Here is a 22,094-nt window from a genome sequence, read left to right on the forward strand (position 1 = left end):
CATATAATATACTGTGAGCTCAGAGGGTGTTCAAGGTCAACTAGCCAAGCCGAGCTTGAGCTCATGAAAAGTCCAAGCTAAATGAGTGGAGCATCAGCTATTACAAAAAATATATTTTTTAAATAAAAAATATAATTTATACCCTAAACATACTAAACAAAGCTCAAACTTACTCATTTACAAAATAAATAAAATTTTGAAACTTGTAAACAATAAGATTTGAACTCTAAACTTATTACTTGTGAGTCAAAACTCTTCAGCCATCTTCACTCTATGATATAAGATGTATGTAAAATTAATTAACAAGCTTATATGAGTCGAGTTGAGCAAGGAACATTAGTTGTTGATTCTCGAGCTTACCAAGCCTATTTCACGAGCTACTTATGAGCCAAACATGAGCCGAGCCATGAGCGACTGATATCCTTACCAGCCCTAACATAACTTGATTCATTCAAACCCAATTGTCTTGGTTGGCAACGATAGAAAGAGAGCCACTTTTGACTTGGGTGCGTTTTTTTCACTGATTGGCATATAGGGGCATAAGGGTTCGATTAGGGCATCATGTGGGACATAGGCAGGGGTGTCAATTGCTGGGGTTTGACATGGACTCGATTCATACCAAACCTTATAGGGCTAGGGTTTGGTGATAAACAAAGAAGCTAGATTAGAATGCAAGTCATACTCAAACAGTCTGATTAATATATGGAGCTGGGTAAGGCTTATGAATTTCGTACCAGCCTCGAGCCCCACTTCAGTTCTGACTAAGAACCATAAATTTTCAATGTAAAAAAGATAAAAATAAATTATTCTACTGAGTATGTTGTGAGTGACATGTAATCTTTTATAGGATTCAGGTTTGGTTTCTCTTATAGTAGGTCCAATTAAACCTAGGTCGGTACAAGCATCTCAAATCAGATCTGAGACTGGTTTTACATGGGTTCGAATCAAACCCGACCCCTTGACATCCCTAAACAGAGGATAGTGAATTTATTTGCTACAAATGGGTTGAGGTGTAAATTTAGTCTAAGAGGAGGAAAATAGGGGTTGTGTTTAGGTTGGGTCAGGATTCCAGGAAGGGGGCTTATTATGGAAGGATGCATTGAATGGGGGCGGCACGGAGATGGAATGAATGTGGAAGATATGAAAGATACAATTTGTGAACATGGTACAACTGTACAATGTAGCAGGAAGATTATATATATATATATATATATATATATATATATATATATATATATATATATATATATATATTAGAGAGAGATATATGATAAAAATGGAAAGGGAAGGACCAAATAGGAATTGACAACACCCATTTTTTTGTTTTTTTGTTTCTTCTCTTTCCTTTCTTCTTCCTTTTTACTCTCCTTTTATTCTTGAGGTTGGGGGGCGTTGGGGTAAGGGCGTGGCTATGGCCCATGAGCCCAAACCAACCGCTTGATTCTCCGTGTTTCTCTTTCTCTTTCTTTTTCTTCATCTCTTTCTGAAGAAGGGGAGTAAGCCTGTAGTGAGTTCGGTGTTTGGGGAGACTCGTTGGAAGAGGTTTTTGTGATCCTTCTGCTTGTTGTTTGTGGTGGGATTGAAGGGTTGCTGGTGGTGGTGCGGTGCTCCTTGGTGAAATTCACGACTCTTTCATGACTACCCTCGTTAAGTATTGCGGTAAGGGATCTTTTCCTTCCTTCCCCTTCGTTTCTTTTTTTATTTTATTTTGGTTCATGACTACTTGTTCTTTTTTAGTTCCTTTTTTCGTGTGGATGGGTCGTTATTAAATTTGTTTTTTTTTGGGTGTTCTTGTTTTTCATGAATGGTTCAGTGTATCGTTCTCTTTTTTGTCATCCTTTTTTTTTTGCATTAAAAAGGGTGGTTTAATCTTTGTCTTGGTTTTTCTTTCATTGATTTCCCCGAGACCAGATCTTCTATTTCATGCATTCGTCTTTATATGAAGTTGGTGATAGAAATTTAATATTCTATGTTCCCTTCTCTTTTGTAAGAAAAATGTTCTTTTGATAGTTTTAAGACCCCATGCAATTCCATAAGTGTTGGTGTTGGGCTTTCTTCTTCATTGTATTGGTTCGACTTGACCAAATTGCACGTTTCGGGTTGAGATTTCATGTGGGGGAACGCTTACATCTTTCTTTCAGAGGAGCACCGAACACCCTTGATCTTGACAAAGGGTGCTCGCTTTGGGGTTACGGTTTTACGTGAGGAACACCCGGGAACAGTTCCTTTGGATGAATAAAGAACACTTTTTTGTTCTTGAATCTGCCTCTCTGGTCCCCTTACAGAGTTTGTATGGAAATCAGAGGATGGAGGAAGGAATTTTGGGTTAGAGATCGGGGCTACCTTCTTTGGTGTCCTCTCTTTCTGTTTTTTCCAGCAATTGGCACAATAGGTTTCATATATGATTTTGTTTTGCTGCAGGGGATGAGGATTTCTGCCCCGGCGGCCCATTCATCTTGAGCCTCATGGATTCGAGCCCCATCCTTTCTCCATCGCCTCGCACCGATGTCTACTGCCCGCAGCGGAAGCGTGCTCGGATCAACGCTCCCTTAGTCCTCAAGGAACAAACGCAGGAGCCACGAAAAATCGTCCCTTCGATGGACATCCTCCCAGATGAATGTCTCTTTTTGATCTTCACACGGTTGCCTAGCGGCCGCGACCGGAGCGCCTGCGCCTGCGTCTCCAAGCGATGGCTCATGCTTCAAAGCAGCATCTGCATGTCTGAGATCGTTCCATTGCTCGCAGGCAATTGCAATCCTGTGATTGCCACAAGGGAGGCCTTTGTAACCAACAAGGATGCAGGTCTCCAAAACACCAAAACCGAGTTGAATGATGTTGATGGAGAGAGGGTGCTGCCTGCCCCCATTGAGGTTGATGGTGGTGATGCAGAGGAGGGAATTGAGAGTGGTGCTGGATATCTTACCCGGTCTTTGGAAGGTAAGAAAGCCACAGACATTAGACTCGCCGCTATCTCCTTAGGCGCTACCATGCTCGGTGGTCTGGGCAAGCTTCTGATACGGGGTAGTAATGCAACTCGCGGCATTACAGATGTTGGTATCTCTGCCATCGCTCGCGGGTGCCCATCGCTCAAGGTTCTCTCCATCTGGAACGTCTCCTCCATCACTGACAAGTCAATCTGTGAGATCTCTGAAGGGTGTCACCTATTGGAGAAGCTTGATCTCTCGCATTGCCCGGCTATCACGGACAAGGCATTGCTTGCAATCGCGGAGAGGTGCCCGAATTTGTCATCTCTGACATTGGAGTCTTGCCCACTTATTCGAAATGAAGGTCTGCATGCTATCGGCCGTTCATGTTTTAACCTTCAGTCCATCAGTATCAAGGATTGCCCGCTTGTTGGTGATCAAGGTGTGGCTGGCCTGGTTGTCTTTGCTGCTGGACTTACAAAGATCAAGCTTCAGGGTGTGAACGTTTCTGATGTCTCACTTGCAGTGGTTGGTCACTATGGTAAATCGGTGACTGAATTGTCCTTCATGGGCCTTCAGCACGTAGGCGAGCGCGGGTTCTGGGCTCTTGGCAATGCCCATGGTCTGAAAAAGCTCAAGGCCCTCTCTGTCTCATCCTGCAATGGGATGACCGATATGGGTCTTGAAGCTGTCGGCGTTGGCTGCCCTGTTGTGAAATCTCTATTCCTCCGAAGGTGTTGCTTGCTGTCAGATAACGGGTTGAGAGCATTTGCCAGGGTTGCAGTCTCACTAGAGAATTTACAGTTAGAAGAATGCAACCGCATCACTCAGACCGGGATCTTGAGCTCTCTCTCCATCTGCAAGGCGAAGCTGAAGTCACTTATTCTGGTGAAATGCATGGGGATCAAGGACGTTGATGCACATTTAGTTTCCCTGCCTTCATGCAACTCTCTACAGTCACTGACCATCCAGGATTGCCCTGGTTTTGGAAGCCATGGCGTAGCCATCATTGGGAAGGTTTGCCCCCAGTTGCAGCATGTTGATTTCAGTGGACTCACTGGCCTTGGTGACTCTGGTTTGTTGTCTATGATGGAGAATTGCCAAGCAGGCCTGGTGAAGGTGAACCTGAATGGGTGCCCAAACCTAACTGACAATGCCGTTACCCATCTGGTGATGTTTCATGGTAGGAGCCTGCAGCTCCTGAACCTTGGTGGTTGCAGTAGGGTGACCGATGAGAGTCTGATGTCCATCCTGGCCAATTGCCCATTGCTGCAGGAACTGGACATGTCAAGGTGCTCAATCACCGATCACGGGATTGTATCCTACCCTACATGCGAGAAGGGACTGCCAGATTTGCAGATCCTCTCACTTTCCGGCTGCTCGCAGGTATCGGAGAAGAGCTTGCCGATCTTGGGCAACCTGAGCGGTTCTCTGGTTGGCCTGAACCTTCAGCACTGCAACTTGATCAGCAGTAAGGCAGTTGGGTGGCTTTTGGAGCGGATGTGGAGGTGCGACATCCTCTATTGATCTGCTGGAAATGGATGAGGAATTGGTGGTTGGAGAAAGAAAAACATCTGGTTCAGCATTTCTTCAAAAGAAGGGGTTTTTGAGGCAATTTCTTCCTCGCCTCCACCACCTTATCAGATAGCTCTTAGGTTTCTGTGTGTGCTCTTTTTGTGCTCATTTGTTTAGTCTTCTATAATGAGCCTTTTGCAGTGAAGAAGCGAATAGAAGAAGAAACAGTGGTGAGAGGAAAAAACTTGGTTGTTTTCCGAGGGCTCTCTGCTCTGTTTTTGCAGGTTCTTCCTACCCTGTAGTTGGGGAGAAGGCCTGTTCACCCTTTGGGCAGAAGAGTTCCTTGTGAAGTGTCACCGACTCACCATGTTTTTTCACAAAGTTAGGCTTTTACTTTTTAGTTGCTGTGGGATTTTTAACGGGGACCTGGTTTTGTACTTGATTGGCAATACAATATCATCATGCGCCTGGTGTTTTTTTAGTCATGACCTTTTGTCTGGTCATGATGGTCTATTTTGTCCAGTCTTTCCAGTGTGTGTTAAGAGTGTTGTTATGGGGGTCTTCAATTGGTGTTTGTAATCATGGTGGCTGTGTATGGCCTCATGATGGGTCAAGTTAGTACTTCGTGTGGTGGGTTTTGCAGCTCGTTTGGTGGCTGGGATCTCTTCTTTGCTCTCATGAGCGCCTTTGGTGTGATGGCGGCAATTGGTTTGGGTCTGCCTTGACAACCTGTGTGTTGTTTTTCCATTGAAGCCATAACTAGTTTTTTTCCAAGCTGCTGTATCTAAGAGCTGTACCCAACATGATATAATATATTAGTAGTTGGTTTGGTTTGGTTTGGTTTATTATGTGCATATTTCTCTCTCTCTCTCTCTCTTTTGTTCAAATCGACCAAGGGGTGAATGGATCTTAAAATGATTCAGAAAATCGCTCACAATTGAATCAAATTGAAACGATTTTGAATGGTGTACCAAACAAAAGTGGTTAAAAATTTAGCAAAAAATTAACATAACCAATTAAAAATGTAAAAACAAAGAATAATCCTACACATGAATTTTAATAACTTCAAGCCTGATCATGAGGTTCGTATTGAACAACAGGCATCGGCACACCCCTATAGAGATAAGTGAGTATTATTGTGATTTGCTGTAATCACGATTCTAAATTGAAAAGCGCAGCAGTTCAATCAAGCATATATAAAATTGTTACAAAAGTCTGGACCGACACCAAATCAATGGGTGATCCAAATTTGTGCCATATGATTCCCCTCCACCACCATTATTCTGCTTTGCTCTATTTAAATTTTTTCTCATCATGATTTAGTCATTACATAAGACTAAATTCAAATAGAAACCTAGAAAAGATTGAAACTAAAGAAGGGTGAATTTTAGCACCCCTCTGCAAGAATGTGTCTATTTGCTAAAGCACAGTTTGTGTGTATATAACAGAGGCAGATTTCTGAGTTCTCTGCTAGCTTTCTTTCTTCACCTTTAACTCAAACGACCCTTCTGCATCATTAAACGGAGAACGCTGGTCTTCATCATCAACCATTCTACTTCTCTCCATATGCTTCTGGACATAGAAAGTCGAGCAAGAGAAAGAACAGCAACCCATCGAATCGGACATTCGGACCGATTATCATGCAATCTACGGGTGCTTTAGCATCAACTTGGATGGATTTTGCCGCATGATTCTTGGACTTTCTCTCAGCTATCTGCCATTCTTGATCACAATCACAGAAGAATCACAAGCCACACAAACATGAAAATGCCTAGACTGATTTTGAAATTTCAACTGTCAAAGTCGGTCACAACAAAAACATGCAGTGTTTTGTGGGACTGGACGTGGTAGATGACACTTTTTGTGGTCCAACCCAATATAAACGCCAACCCATGTGCTATTTTATTGTCCTGTCCTTGTGATGATGAAGCTCGTACACAATTGTGGCAACCAAACTGCGATCATATGTGTAGGCATCTCCACAAAACTGATGAAATTCATTGTGAAGTTATAACTGGACTATTCTCCGTAAGACTAGTGAAAGCTCTATTTGCCGGTCACATCTCTTGGGATATTGATTACTCCTTACTTTTAGAATGGATGCATGTTGAAGGTAATCACTTTGGTAAATCAAAGAAGCAAGCCATTTTGGATTTTTCTTTTTCTGCAGGTTCTTAGCGGCCCACCTGGAAGGTTTGCTCAAAAACTGACTCAAAAGAAAAATTAAGGTAAGGCAACACCTGTCGGATGACAGGTACTTGCATTCAATGCTCCCATGAGATGGCGTAAAGTGGCATCCTAACGGGACATTTTCTCTAGACAAATCGATCGACAAATTAATGGGGAAAAGGCTTACTACCACCCACGTGGCCATTTTGATCCATTCAAAGCCGGCTGGGGCAAAAAATTGCCGGTGCCTTTGAAGGGCAGGCGTTACATCAACCTCGCAGACCACCACCAACCTTTGGCGCGTAGGAAGAGCCCACGCTGTGTTGCCGTCCATCTTGGTAGAGTAACGGCCCACATTTATATTACCTTTTTTTTTTTTGTTGTGGATTTGTGTGACATAACCACCTGATGAATGAGAATGTCAGATTTATCAGTTGTCCCACGTAGCTCATAACCAGCTGTTCTGCCCTTCATGTAAGCAAAATGAGACAGGGAGAGAATCTCTTCCAGCTTTAATGGACTTTTAAATTAGGCTTTAGCTCTCTCTTAATCAGTTCTGAATCATTATTTATCAGATTAGGATTGGGTTTTCAATGAGCCCAAAAGTGAATGAGGTGTTTTTTTATGCAGCCCTGCTGATGACCATCCATCTCAACATTTCTGGAGATGAAGGGATGAAAATCACACCCATCTTGAGAAATGTCAAGATGGGTGGCTGTCAAGCATGTCACTGCGTGCCCACCATGCAGCAACTGCATATAATTTGAATGCAAAGTGAATAATATATAGCATCCCACCAACAAACACCCCACCACCCACAAGTTGAATTGAAGTTAAAGCTAAATGAGGCACAAACATATTAGATCCAATTCGGTCAATCTATTTACGAACCAAATGAACTTTTAGAGTATGTTTGATGGCTCGTCCTGTACATTGCATGGGACAAAAAAGATATCAAGAACACAATTTTTAACAAAACATTGAATGCAACGGACGGCGTTCCGTGCATCCGCCATGTTCATTAAGGTGTATAATTTTCGATCCACATCCTCCTGTTACAAAATGAATAGGAACAGAGGGAGCAATTAAAAAAAAAAGCATTGACAGGCGCATCGCACCCGTCGATGCATCTCTCTCTCTTCACCGATTGAGCAAGGCAGTGGGGTTTCCAAGCTTTAGAGCAGGGTTTCACAGTGGAGATTTCAACGGTGACGTTTGACTGCCTCGCCGGAAACTCTAGGTCTCTGGCCAGTGCTGGGAGCTCCACCGCCGGGTTCCTCCACCAAGATGCATGGGACGCCTTTTGCCTCCTCAAAGCTCTACCAGAGACCGGCTATAGGAGCGGACTCTAACCGTGCGACGAGCTCCGTACCCGGGGTAGGAGGGGTTTCACCGCCGGGGCCGGTGATGGAGGTTGTTCGCTGCAGGGACTCCGAGTGTGTAGCATTTTCCGAGATGGGTAGGAGGGCCACCGTCGGGCCAACGTCAGAGGTTGTTCATTGCGGGGACTCTGGTGGGTTGTTCGCTGTGGGGACTCCGAGTCTGTAGTGTTTTCTGAGATGGGTAGGAGTGGTTTCACCATCGGGCCCGTGGCTGAGGTTGGTCAGTGCAAGGACTCCGGTGGGTTGTTATGAGCTCTATGCCCGAGTAGGCGTGCACTACAAGAAAAATGCAGATTAGCGACGAACGTTATCCAATGTTAATCCATTGCTAATCCGTCGCTAACGTGTTTAGCGATAAATTAACGATGAAAATCCGTCATCGCATAATCCTGGTCTTTAAAATGCGACAGAATTTATCTAGCGATGGATTATCGACGGATAATGTCTATTGCTAATCCATCGCTAAATAAGGACTGATTTGGTTTTGCGAAGGAATGTATTTCATTGCTAAAATTTAACGACAAATACGTATCTGTCGCTAATGTTCGTCGCCAATTGAGCGAGGGATTAGCGACAGATTAAATTATGTTGTAAAACATCAACTAATTTAAATTGGCGATGAATAATATCCGTCGTTAATCCATCATAATTTTTTTTTTAAAAAAAATTGTTTGAAATATAAATATCGAGAAAAATTTCTCGTTATACAATTTATATAACCCGTGTATAAAAAATAAAGTACACATAAAAAATACATATACAAAGCAGGTAAAACAAATTTAACACAAGTTATAAGTTACAGTATAGTCATTGTCAAGTTCTAATTAGTTATAAGTACGTGAAACAAATTAAACAGATGAATCTAATCCTCGCCAAGATTTGGGGCATCATCCTCTTCATTGTCTCGATCTGCCCCTCCATCCATGCCTCCATCAGCTCCTCTATGCTGATCATCTCTAGCATCCTACAAGAGAACCAAAATGTTAGTATTGATAAACAAAATATAATGAAATAAATTATATGCAATGCACCTAGTCTAATGCAATCAAAATAAATGGCTGAATGACACATAGACTAGCAATAAAGTGAAGGACAATAATAGAATTCAGATATGTGTTCTAAGACTGACAAAAAAAATCATAGTGATTCAATCATGCAGATATGTATTCTAAGGTTGTCAAAAAAATGTCATAGTGATTCACGCATGCATATAATGTTTATAAGGTTGTCAAATAAATGTGTTATGTATCACAATCATGCATATATGTGTTATAAGACAGTAAAAAAACTTTCATAGTAATGAAATCATGCTTATATGTGTTATAAGATTGTCAAAAACTTTCATAGTGATTCAATCATGCATGTGTTCTAAGGCAGTAAAAAATTTTTATAGTGATTCAATCATGCATATATGTGTTCTAAGGCAGTAAAACAATTTCATAGTGATGAAATCATGCTTATATGTGTTTTAAGGTTGTTAAAAAACTTTCATAGTGATTCAATCATGCATATATGTGTTATAAGGCAGTAAAAAAACTTTCATATATACTAATATCATGCTCATATGTATTTTATGGTTGTCAAAAAACTTTCATACTGATTCAATCATGCTCATATGTGTTCTAAAGCAGTCAAAAAACTTTCATAGTTATTCAATCATGCATATATGTGTTTTAAGGTTGTTAAAAAACTTTCATATTGATTCAAGCATGCATATATGTGTTATAAGGCAGTCAAAAAATTTCATATATGCTAATATCATGCTCATATGTGTTCTAAAGTTGTCATAGTTATAAAAGAATGCTTGTATGTGTTCTAAGGTTGTCAAAAAACTTTTATAGTGATTCAATCATGCATATATGTGTTATAAGGCAGTTAAAAAATTTTATAGTGATGAAATCATGCTTATATGTGTTCAATCATGCATATACTAGCTTGAAATCTAACAACATGAAACGAATTACATGAATCTTATACCTGACAGACACCAGAGCTCATGTTGAATTCAGACAAAGTTCCCTTGTCCCGAAAAAAGTTGCACAACTCATTATGGATAAGGTTGAGAATGACTTCATGTAAAAAGTCACACATTTTATCCTCAAGACGCTGACAGACATTATCCCAAGACATAGCAGGGTCAATCAGACGGTAAAAGTTGATGCTGACGAAAGAACTCTGAGAGCCCTGACTGCAGAATGCAACGACTAGTGTGGTGTTCATGTTACTCATAAACCCAAACACACGACTCTTTTTGGGTTCACCAGTTGTAGTCACTCATACTGCAGGATCAAAAGACCAATGCTGAGTGGAGTCATCGCCATATCGCTCTACCATCTGCTGCTTGTATGACTCATAAAAAGTAATGATTATAATATAAATTAATAGTTAAGAATTACAATGTTTATGATAATGTAATTCATAGTGACTTGTATATTATAATGTTTATTAATACAATAAATACATACCAATGTCGCGCTCGCCTTTTCTGATACAAACTCTCTCATGCTCTTATGTTTATGTGTCTCAACAAACACATCCTTGTAAGGCACAATGCCTCATTTTTCTGCTTTCTGTAAGGTTAAATGATAAAAAATTAATTAAAAAGTATACAGAAATACTTATAAATTTGACAATATATATTAATGAGTTACCATTTTCTTCAGGCGGCTCCCAAAAGTTCTAGATCCACCTGTGTATAGATGGGCATCGGGCATCTTCGCTCGGTTTTATGCAGCCTTTGCTGAGCGGTTTCAAATTTATTGCTCGCCCACTTGTCGCACATTCTCTCCCAATAATCTCTCCTGATAATAGAAGGGTAGTGGCCCTTCCACTGCAGTGAATTATCTATCCCACCAGCTGCTTTTATTGTTGTAGTCTTCATATTATGCAACATGTCGACAAATCGATATAAAACACATTAATTATAATAAACGATTGCATATCATGAATGAAGATAATAATCTATCCAATACTTCCTTCGGGTACTCTTTTCATTGAGTGTCTGGTCCTAGAAAATACTGCAGTAGTGACTTCCTAATTTCTTGTACTACTTCTTGTGGCTCGAACCTCGCACTGCACATGAATTGATACACATTAACAATCGACTGTCGATATAGATTATTGATAAGATAAGTATTGGACAAGTGACAATAAAATACTTACGGTCAACTATCGATATACACTATTTAAATGAGTCATCGTATGTCAGACTAAGAATACCCTGCATCCGGTGTTGTCTCGTGACGTGTATGAATAGATGGTATAGGTGGGTCATGTGCAGGCGAAACGTCATTTATAGAAAATTGAGTTAGAAATTCACATAATACACATTTAAACTAACCAAGCATATAATTAATTAAATGATATACCTATCGAAGCAGCCTGTGAAGATGAAGGCTTAGATTGGCTATCATTGGGTGCTCGACCACTGTGACCTCCACGAACCATATTCTAACAAATTTTATTTGGATCAATTACACAACTCTATATCTTCATGGATATATAATCAAATAAAAAATAACTTCATACAATACATTCAAACATTGCAATACATTTAAATCATTCACATCAAATCATTGCAATACATTGCAAATCATTCATATCAAACATTGCAATACATTAAAATCATTCACATCAAACATTACAATACATTCAAATCACTGCAATACATTTCAATACATTCAAATCATTTAAATCATTCACATCAAACAGAAGGTATGTATTACAAAATGTACTTCACTAGCTCGAGTATGCTTCCTCATCACTTGTTTGACTTTTATATTCTTCTTCTTCCTCCTCCTCCTCTTTATCCCCTTCTTCTTCATTGGGCGCCCATCCACTTAGTATATCATTTGGATCACATTCTTCCATACATGTGTCATCGGATAATGAAGATGTGACATGCAGGCCATGTGTGACATCGTGACCATAAGAGAAGTCATATATATATATATATGATATCATTCAATCACAAGAACAATGATGCATGCATTGATAACTTAATATTTTCATGTGCAAAATTATTCATTTGAAGCATGCTTGAAGCATTGATAACTTATCATTCATTTTCATGTGCAAACTCATTCATAACATGATACATTCATTTGAAGTATGTTTTCATGATATAATTTCACATGAAAGGCATAATCAAATTGAAAATAACTGCATGCAAGCATGGATACAGTTACATCAAACATTGCAATACATTCAAATCAATCATATCAAAACAATGTCAAACATGTACCTTCAGCAAACACATTTCAATATCCCACTAACTACTACCATGACTAGCATGGAATCTGAACTCCAAAAATAACAGCACTTCTATTTTCATACATTAAAATCATACTCAACATAATCTTTGAACTCCATCAAAGCAGTCCTATATATCTACAACTAAATGAGTGTGTGAACAAAAAATTGTTGCATCCAAGAAATTAAATAATCTGTGATGCACTTGCATCACTTACTCACCACGAGTATTTATCTTATTTGCATGTTATTGCCTTTGTATTTTTTTATTTCTTTTTACATTTTATTTTTAGCCGCATGGACTGCTTAGCACTAAACATCGCGCAATTAGCTCAGCTACACACCTGCAAAGCATAATTATATACGACCAATTAAAAAGAGGGGGGGGAGGGGGTGCAGGGGCCAAAAAGCTCCTGCGACTCTTGAAATAGAGGAGGCAGGGGCAGCCCTTGCCAGACCAAGATGAAAAAAAGGGAGGGGAGGGGCAAGAACCGATGGCCTGTATTGGACCAAGACAAAAAAAAAGGGGGTGGGTGGAGGCCAAAGGCCCTTGCGGCTCTTGAAAAGGATCGGCCCCTGCCGGACTAAGACGAAAAAGGGGGGGGGGGGGGGGGGGTTCAGAGGCCAATGGCCCTTGTCGGACCAAGACAAAAAAAAAAGGGGTGGGGGTGCAGGGGACAAAGGCCCCTGCGGCTCTTGAAAAGGAGGAGACAGGGGTCGATGGACCTTGCTAGACCAAGACAAAAAAAAAGAATAAGAAGGAAACAACACAGGGGGAGAGAGGGATCACATGAGGGAGAGGGAGCACAGACGGCGATGAGAGGGAGCGTGGATGGGGGGCTCCAGCGAGGAGAAGAAGCGCAGACGGAGGGCTCCGACTAAGGACTCTGACAACTGAGGAGGCTCGAGAGGGAGAGAAACCAAGAGGGGGGGGGGGGGGGGGGTGAGGTGACAAAACAGGGTCAGTCGCCCGACGAGGATGCACCGGTGGAGCTACCGAAAAAGGGGTGGTGGTGGTTGGACAGGAGAATTGGCGAAGACGGGGGGTTAGGGTTCGATTTGGGGGAAATCAGAGAGAGAGGAGAGAGAATATTGCGGCTTAGACGGGCTTATATTGAAAAATAACGACGAATTAGCGATGAAAATATTATGTCGCAAACTCCATCGCTAAATAACGACTTCCTTAGCGACAAAAAACTTATGTCGCTATGTTGCGACGAAGTTTGACATGAAACTTTTTCGTCGTTAATTAGCGATAGAGTATAAGACATGATATTTTCGTTGCTAAATCCGCATCAAATTTGAATTTTAGCGATGACTACTTTTCTCTCGCTAAGCCGTCACAACTTGGCGACAAAAATAATCTGTCACCAATTTCCGTCGCTAATTAACGTTTTTCTTGTAGTGGTGTCGGCGACCGAGTGTAGCATTTTCACGATTCCTGCCTTGCTCAATTGGGTTATGTTCAGATAAGAAGAAGAAGAAAAGGTTCCAATAGGAATGGCCTCGAGAAGCGACGGATTCCAGTGTCGTCGGTGCACAAGCTGCACTATGCAGTGAAGAGGGCGTGAGCAAAGAAAATGACAAAGAAGACATTTCTATCATACCAGACATCAAACAACGAACATTTGGAACATAGCATCTGAGTACGGTCCAAACAAATGTTGGACTTGGAATAGTTGTTATGGAATGACATAACCAATATTTTGTTTCATCTTTTTTGTTAATTTCGTCCAACCCTGGACAAGCCATCAAACGTACCCATAGGGTGCATTTGATAGCTGGACAAATGCCTCCCGGACATTTGAGTAGTGTTTTGTCCATAATACACCAGTCGGACTGCATGGTGTGCAACGACTGGCGCATCCCTTCAAAACCAATGCCATAGAGCCCAATGTTCCAAACATACTACACACATTGCAAGGACTGTTTTGTCCTTCGTGCGAATTTGTACCACGATTCAAACATGACCTTAAGGTGCATGCAAACTTAGTTATCCCTGATAAAATTAAATATCAAAAGCCCTAATTCAAGATATTTATTTCAAAGCCCTAATCAATAAAAATCAAAGAAAAAACCCTAATCAAACTAAATATAAAAAAACTCTAATTAAAGAATTTTGATTCAAATCTCTAATAAAAAAAATCTTATTCATAGCTCTAATAAAAACCCTAATCAGAAAAGAAGAAGAAGGAAAAAAGAAGCAGAAGAATATGAAAAAAAGAGAGAGAAAGAGGAGCGAAGAAGGGGATGAAAGAAGAAAGGGGAGAAATAGAGATGAACAAAGAAGAAGAGGAAGAAAGAAGAAAAGGAAGAGAGCGAGAGGGAGAAGAATGATAGAGGGTCGGGGTTAGATCACCCTTCACTTGAGTTTTTTTCACATTTTTATTTTTGCGACGTCTCGTGCAATTTGCGTGTCTAATATTGGACAAAACAACAAAACAGAACAAACAAAACACATGTTATATTTGTTTTGTAACAACTATCTACATTAAGTGTTTGTTTGGACTAGACAAGAAGATGTATTCCTTGTTTCTGGTGTTTGATTTTTATATTGTACGGATAGGTAAGACACATATGGATAATAGGTCAGATAACTTTATTTTGGATCGTATGACTTGATCCGCCTCACCATATGAGTGTTTTAACATGTTTATTATGGATTTTAGCCCCGGATATGAATCTCAAATTCTATCTAAATACCAAAAATATTTAAAATTATGGTAATTTAAGAAAAATAATTGATATTTTTTATATAAATATGTTAATCAATGTCATATTGGATGTAATTATGAAAGTTTATTAAAAATTATGGATTTTAGCTCTAAATATGGATCTCAAACTAGATCCAAGTACAAAAAAATTGTTTAAATTTTGGGTAATTTGAGAAAAAAATATGAATTCATATTTTTTATACATATTGATAAAAAATTTTGAGGCTTACCTTTAATTGCTAAAAACTCCTTTTAAAAGATGTGGGGACGTCGTTCAAGTCTTCGTTGTCCTTCTACAGAGGAAATGTAAAATCAAGATAGGTTTTTCAAACTCGTAGCATGAATCACACAATCGGGTTATGCAAATAAAACAAAAGAATATGTATAAGTATCTATTTTAAGCTAGTAATGACTGAATAAATAAAAAGATATAAATGAACCGAACTAGGAAGTACCTTTTTCGAACTCGAAAGTCTATTTAGCTTTAAGTTATTTCTCCTTTATCCGATGGCACCTCCGCTAGGATATAGTAGTTTTTTGTGATGGTTCAAACAATACTCTCATGCAGGTAGGATATTTAGAGAGAATAGGGAATGACAAAGCTCGCATTCATTCTCTATCGTGCCAGCGCTTAGACGACTCAAGTTTGGATTCCTGATCATAGGGGTGGGCTCCTATTTGTAGGCATTCAAAATGGATCTAGATCATGGGACTTTTCATGTTTGAATCTGATCCAAATATATTTGTACTCATACCGAATAAGAGATAAGGTTAACTCGAATGAGTCCTCCTCAGGAGAAAGTTTATCAGAGAGAGAATAGTTCCTCAAAAATATTCAAAAATTATTAGAGATAAGGCAAATGTGTCTCATTTGCTCGAACTGATTGGACGGCTAAATTGGTTTGTCCATTCCATGACGGACGACTAAACAAGTTTGGTCATCCTTTAGATATAGGATAAACCAAATGTCGGGTAGATTGGATTGAACGGCTGAACTAGAGTAGTCATCTATGTTGAACAACGAAATTAAAATAGTCGTCCAGGATAGACAAGGCAAATGTTGGATCGACTGGAAGGCTGAACTGAGATAGTCGCCCAAAAGGAATAAGCGATGGTTTTTTGGGGGTTTTCATGTTATCCTTTTTGTGAACTCCAATCCCGTAGCTTGATTCTTCCAAATACGTTAGTATTTTGATCATCTTGGAAAAAATAGGGTGTCTATAATATACAAATGCAAAAACCATAAATAAAATCATAAAACCCTAAAATGCAAAAAAAACAAATCATAAATAAACCATAAACCCTAAACTACAAGAAAAATAAACCATAAAATCAAAGAAACCATAAATAAATGATAAAATTAAATTATAAAATCCCTAATTCAAACCTTAATAAAAAAAATCTAAGAAAAACAACCCTAATCAAATATAAGAAGTGCCCTAATCAAATAGACTATAAAAATCTCTAATTAAAGAAATTTGATTCAAATCCCAAATCAAAGAAAAAATCCTAAACAAATTAAATATTGAAATCTCTAATTAAAGATATTTGATTCAAAGACCTAATAAAAAAATCCTTAATCAATTCAAAGGAAAACCCTAATCAAATTGAATATCAAAAGCCCTAATTAAAGGTATTTGATTCAAAGCCCTAATCAATGAAAATAAAACAAAAAACCTAATCAAATAAATAAAAAAATCTAATCAAACTAAATATAAAAACCTTAATTAAAGAAATTTGATTCAAAGCCTTAATAAAAGAAATTTCTTATTCAGAGCTACACAGGAGAGAGAGCACTACAAAAAAACAGTTGATTAGTGACGGAATTTAGCGACGACATTATTCCGTCGCTACTTAGCGACGGATTAACGAGAGAAATGCATCCGTCGCTATAATTGGAGAATTTTACGAAAATAGTGACATATTATATTCCCTCGCAAACTCTGTCGCTAAGTAGCGACGGATTTTGCGAGAGAATATTTTGTCGTAATAAATACGGCATTTAGCGACGGAATTGCGACAGATTATATTCCGTAGCTAAATAGTGACGACCTGGGCGACAGAATATATTCTGTCACCTTTTTCATGTTTTGAATTACGATGGCTTAGCGACGAAATTAATCTATCGCTAAGCCGTCGCTAAATGTCGCATAATCCCTAATCCCAGCCCTCTTTTTCCTTTATTCTTTCGCTGCTCCCGCTCCCGCCCTCTCCCTCATGCTGCCCTCTTCCTTCGGCTGCCCTATCCATCCCGTCGACCTCTCTGTCGGCCCCCACCGTTCGCTGGAAGTTGATCTCCGTCAACCTTCCGCCGCCGCCGCCCGGAGGAAGCGCAGGTATTTCCGGGCCCCACCGTTAAATGGATTGGGGGTCGACCCCCTGCATTTTCCGGCAAGGGGGTCGACTCCGCCAGGCGCTCGACCCCGGTAGGGGGTCGACCCCCTACAGTTCCGGCAGAGGGTCGACCCCTTGCCGTTTCCGGTAGGGGGTCAAACCCGATAGAGGGTCGACCCCCTGCGGTTTCGGCAGGGGGTCGACCCCCTGCGGTTCCGGCAGAGGGTTGACCCCCTATCGTTTTCGGCAGCGGGTCGACCCTCTGCCGTGTACGGCAGGGGGTCGACCTCGGCAGAGGGTTGACCCCCTGTCGTGTCCTGTAGGGGGTCGACCCGCTGCCGGAAATGGTTTCCGGCAGCGGGTCGACCCCTTGGGGTTTTCGGCAGGGGGTCGACCCCTTGGGGTTTTCGGCAGGGGGTCGACCCCCTGCTATTCCAGCAGGGGGTTAACCCCCTATGTTCCGGCAGAGGGTCGACCCCCTGTGTTCCTACAGGGGGTCGACCCCCTGCGGTTTCGGTAGGTCATTAGATACTAGGCTTCTCAAGCCCTATGCAAGATGTTTTTATTTGCTTCAGTTTTTTTTCGTGGTGACTTTATTTTAAAACAACATTTTTTTGTGTAGGTTTTTCAACGGAACCAGCTCGTGCTCAGCCACTTGTGGTAAGTAAGGGACAAAAACAATGCAAATCAGGTAAATACTCGTGGTGAGTAAGTGATGCAAGCGTATCACATGTTATTTAATTTATTAGATGTAACACTTTATTGTTCACACACTCACTTAGTTGTTAATATTTAGGGTTACTTTGTTGGAGTTCAGAGATCATGCTGAGCATGATTTTAATGTATAAATATTGAAGTGTTCTTATTTTTGGAGTACGGAGTCCATGCTAGGCATGATAGTAGTTAGTGAGATATTGAAGTGTATTTGCTGCAGGTACATGTTTGCCATTTGTTTGATATGAATGATTACAATGTATTGCAATGTTTGATGTAATTGTATTCATGCTTGCATGTAGTTACTTTCAATTTGATTATGACTTCCATGTGAAATTGTATAATGAAAGCATCTTTCAAATGATTGTATCGTGTCATTAATAGTTTGCACATGAAAATATTAAGTTATCAATGCATGCATCAAAATTCTTGTTATTGTATGACATCATATATTGCATGATAAATTTGATATGTTCTTCATCGTAGCATTCTGATTGTTCTTTTTTAATTCGTTAGGCTATTATTCGTAACTTCATAAAAAAATGACTGCAAACCGTGAATGGATGTACCGTAGGATAGTGGACAATGAGTTATTGCATGAATATATGGATGGTGTTGACAGTTTTATTGAATTTGCAATGGCAAGTGTCAGTACAATGGATCCCACAGGTCAGATTAGGTGTCTCTGCAAGATTTGTAAGAATAATCGATTTGTAAAACCTCATAGCGTTAGACATCACCTATACAGGAAGGGTTTTGTGAGTGATTATCAGAACTGAAGGTTTCATGGAGAAGAATTTAGAAACGATTTTGATGCACGGGTGAATGTGGTGCACGATAATCCATATACGAATTTGATATTTGATGCCGTAGGAACAGAACTGGGTTTCGCTATGAGTTCTAGTGATGTAAGAACTGTCGTAGATGAAGAATCACCAAACAATGCAGCTAGTAGATTTTATGATTTACTTAGAGATGCTGATGAGCCACTTTGGAACGATTGTGAGAGTCACACTATCTTGTCTGCAGTTCTTCAACTAATGAATTTGAAGTCCGAGTATAATTTGAGTCAATCATGTTTTGACCGTTTGTGCATGATTGTGAAGAGTATGTTGCCGAAAGATGAGAAATTACCACAAAATTTCTATCGTGCGAAAGTTATGGTCAACGCTCTAGGTATGGGTTACAAAAAGATTGATGCTTGTCCAAATCACTGCATGTATTTTAAGGAGCAGAAAAACAATATATCATGCCAGTCATGTGGGCATCCTCGGTTCAAGCCAAAGACAAGAGGCAATGGTAGCACGAGATCAAAGGAAGTTTCATACAAGTCGCTCTGCTACTTTCCTATCACTCCTAGATTGTTGCGATTGTATGTCTTCAAGAACAGCTAAACACATGAGATGGCATGCAAATAAAGTTCGACACGATGAAAACAAGATCACGCATCCTGTTGACGCTGAAGCTTGGAAGCACTTTGATCGTACTCATCAGAACTTCGCAATGGAAATGTGAAATGTTAGACTCGGTCTATGTACAGATGGATTTAATCCATCTGGGGGTAGATCAACTCTATACTCATGTTGGCCAGTATTTGTAACTCCATACAACCTTCCACCAAGCTTGTGTATGAAACGTCCAAATCTTTTCTTGTCTCTGTTGATCCCTGGTCTGACCTCACCTGGCCAAAATCTTGATATATATCTAAGGCCATTGATTGATGAACTAAAAGTATTGTGGGATGACGGTGTTACCACGTATGTTGCCCACAAAAAACAAAATTTCAACATGAAGGTCGTTGTTCTATGGACAATCAGTGATTTTCCTGCATATGGTATGCTATCTGGTTGGAGCACACATGGGAGGTTGGCTTGTCTGTACTGCTTGGAGGATTCTAAAGCTTTTAGATTAAGGCATGGAATGAAGCCTTGCTGGTTTGAGTGTCATCATCGATTTCTACCCAGCGACCATCCATTCCGACGACAAAAGAATGCGTTTAAAGCGGGCACAACTAAAACGGAAGGTCCATCCTCAAGATTGTCTGGCATAAAGATTCTAAGAAGATTGCGATACTTTTCAGATGTATTAACAGATGCCCGCAGTCCTACACCCTTTCGTGGATTTGGGAAGGATCACAATTGGACGAAGAAATCTATTTTTTGGGAACTACCATATTGGCCGACCCTATTGATACGACATAGTTTGGATGTGATGCATGTGGAGAAAAATGTGTTTGATAATGTGTTCAATACAGTAATGAATGTTAAAGGAAAAACGAAAGATAATCCGAAGGCCCGTATGGATTTAAAATTAATATGTAAAAGAACAGAATTGGAACTCAAAGAGTATAATGGCAAAGTACTGAAACCAAAAGCAAAGTACGTGCTCGGACCTGATCAAATAAAACATGTATGTCAATGGTTGAGACAACTGAGATTTCCAGATGGATATGTCTCTAACATTGCTCGGGCTATGAAGATTGACGATGGACAGTTATATGGGTTGAAGAGCCATGATTGTTATATCTTTATGCAACAATTGATACCCCTAGCATTCCATGATATGTTAGACAAACCTATATGGAGGGTATTGTCTGAGTTGAGCAGATTTTTCAGAACATTGTGCGCATCGGAGGTCATAGTATCAGATGTAAAGAATCTCGAGGACTCTGTCAACACCACTGTTTGTCTGCTAGAAAAGATATTTCCGCCAGCATTTTTCGATGTTATGGAACATTTGATCATACATCTGCCATATGAACTAAGGGTTGGTGGCCCTGTGCAATATCGATGGATGTACCCATTTGAAAGGTATATGTTTTTTTATATTTGTCTTTTTAATGACAGATATTTAAAATTTGAAATGTATATTCTTGTCAGATGCATGTTCGACCTAAAAAAATAGGTTCGTAATAAAGCAAGAGTAGAAGGCTCTATTTGTGAGGCGTACACTTTACAAGAGATTTCAAATTTCTCATCTATGTACTTCGAACGTCATATTCCAACACGTTACACATGTCTGCCCCGTAACGATGATGAAGAACAAATAACTGTAGCTGACAAGCTGTCGATATTTCAACCACTTGGGCATGCATTTGGTAGTTGTCGATCAAGGCTATTGACAGATCGAGAGCAAAAGCACATCTATATTCTTTTTAATTGCTCAGCAATCGACCCATACATCGAGTAAGTATATGTAGATGCAACACAATTATAAATCTTTTTATGTTCTATATGTGGATACATGGCTCAGTAATATAAGTATTTGTGGTTTGCAGACAATTTGTGAGTAATATGAACACTTCACCAGTTATCGCTTCTTCCAGTTACGGCTCACCGACATAAGCTCCAAGCAGCAGACTATTCTTTCCGGTGATGATGTACGCCAGATCGTTACGGAATCACTGAATAACTACTTCCATGACACCATCGCCCCCTTTCTTCGAAATGAGATCAACAATCTTGTTCTGAACAGGGGATCTTCGATTCCAGGTCCCTCTCAGGTATAATCACATATTCAGTTTTTTGTCTGCCTTAGAACACATATGAGCATAATCGAATCACATATATAACTTTTTGTCTGCCTTAGAGCACATATGAGCATCATAAAATCACATATAGAGTTTTTTGCCTGCCTTAGAGCACATATGAGCATACTATAATCACATATAAAGTTTTTTGCCTGCCTTAGAGCACATATGAGCATGATACAATCACATATAACGCTTTTTTTGACTGCCTTAGAACACATATGAGCATGCTATAATCACATATTCATTTTTTTTACTGTCTGAGAACACATATGAGCATGTTATAATCACATATTCAGTTTTTTGACTACTTTAAAACACATATGAGCATGCCAAAATCACATATAGAGTTTTTTTACTGCCTTAGAACATATATCATTCATGATAGAATCACATATAAAGTTTTTTGCTTTGCCTGCCTTAGAGCACATATGAGCATGATAGAATCACATATAGAGTTTTTCTGTCTGCCTTAGAGCACATATGAGCATGATAGAATCACATATAGAGTTTTTTGCCTGCCTTAGAGCACATATGAGCATGCTATAATCACATATAAAGT

At 39.8% G+C, this 22,094-nt stretch overlaps 1 protein-coding gene across 1 annotated transcript; it reads left to right on the top strand.

Moving 5' to 3' along the window:
- The first annotated feature begins 1,086 nt into the window (after window positions 1-1,086).
- LOC149815322 (EIN3-binding F-box protein 1-like) lies at window positions 1,087-5,284 on the top strand. Its single transcript, XM_089990079.1, has 2 exons — window positions 1,087-1,659; window positions 2,422-5,284. Exons 1-2 carry the CDS (start codon window positions 1,635-1,637, stop codon window positions 4,449-4,451), a joined length of 2,055 nt encoding a protein of 684 aa, XP_089846205.1. The 5' UTR covers window positions 1,087-1,634; the 3' UTR covers window positions 4,452-5,284.
- Window positions 5,285-22,094: the final 16,810 nt, after the last annotated feature.

Source organism: Nuphar pumila, chromosome 15 (assembly GCF_984573655.1).
Source record: "Nuphar pumila chromosome 15, dmNupPumi1.hap1.1, whole genome shotgun sequence".
Taxonomy (NCBI): domain Eukaryota; kingdom Viridiplantae; phylum Streptophyta; class Magnoliopsida; order Nymphaeales; family Nymphaeaceae; genus Nuphar; species Nuphar pumila.

Excerpts from the sequence above, each read along its gene's own strand:
- LOC149815322 (XM_089990079.1), top strand. The coding sequence starts at position 1,635 with ATGACTACCCTCGTTAAGTATTGCG. Across the intron at positions 1,660-2,421 it reads TACCCTCGTTAAGTATTGCG|GGGATGAGGATTTCTGCCCC; the intron begins GTAAGGGATCTT and ends GTTTTGCTGCAG.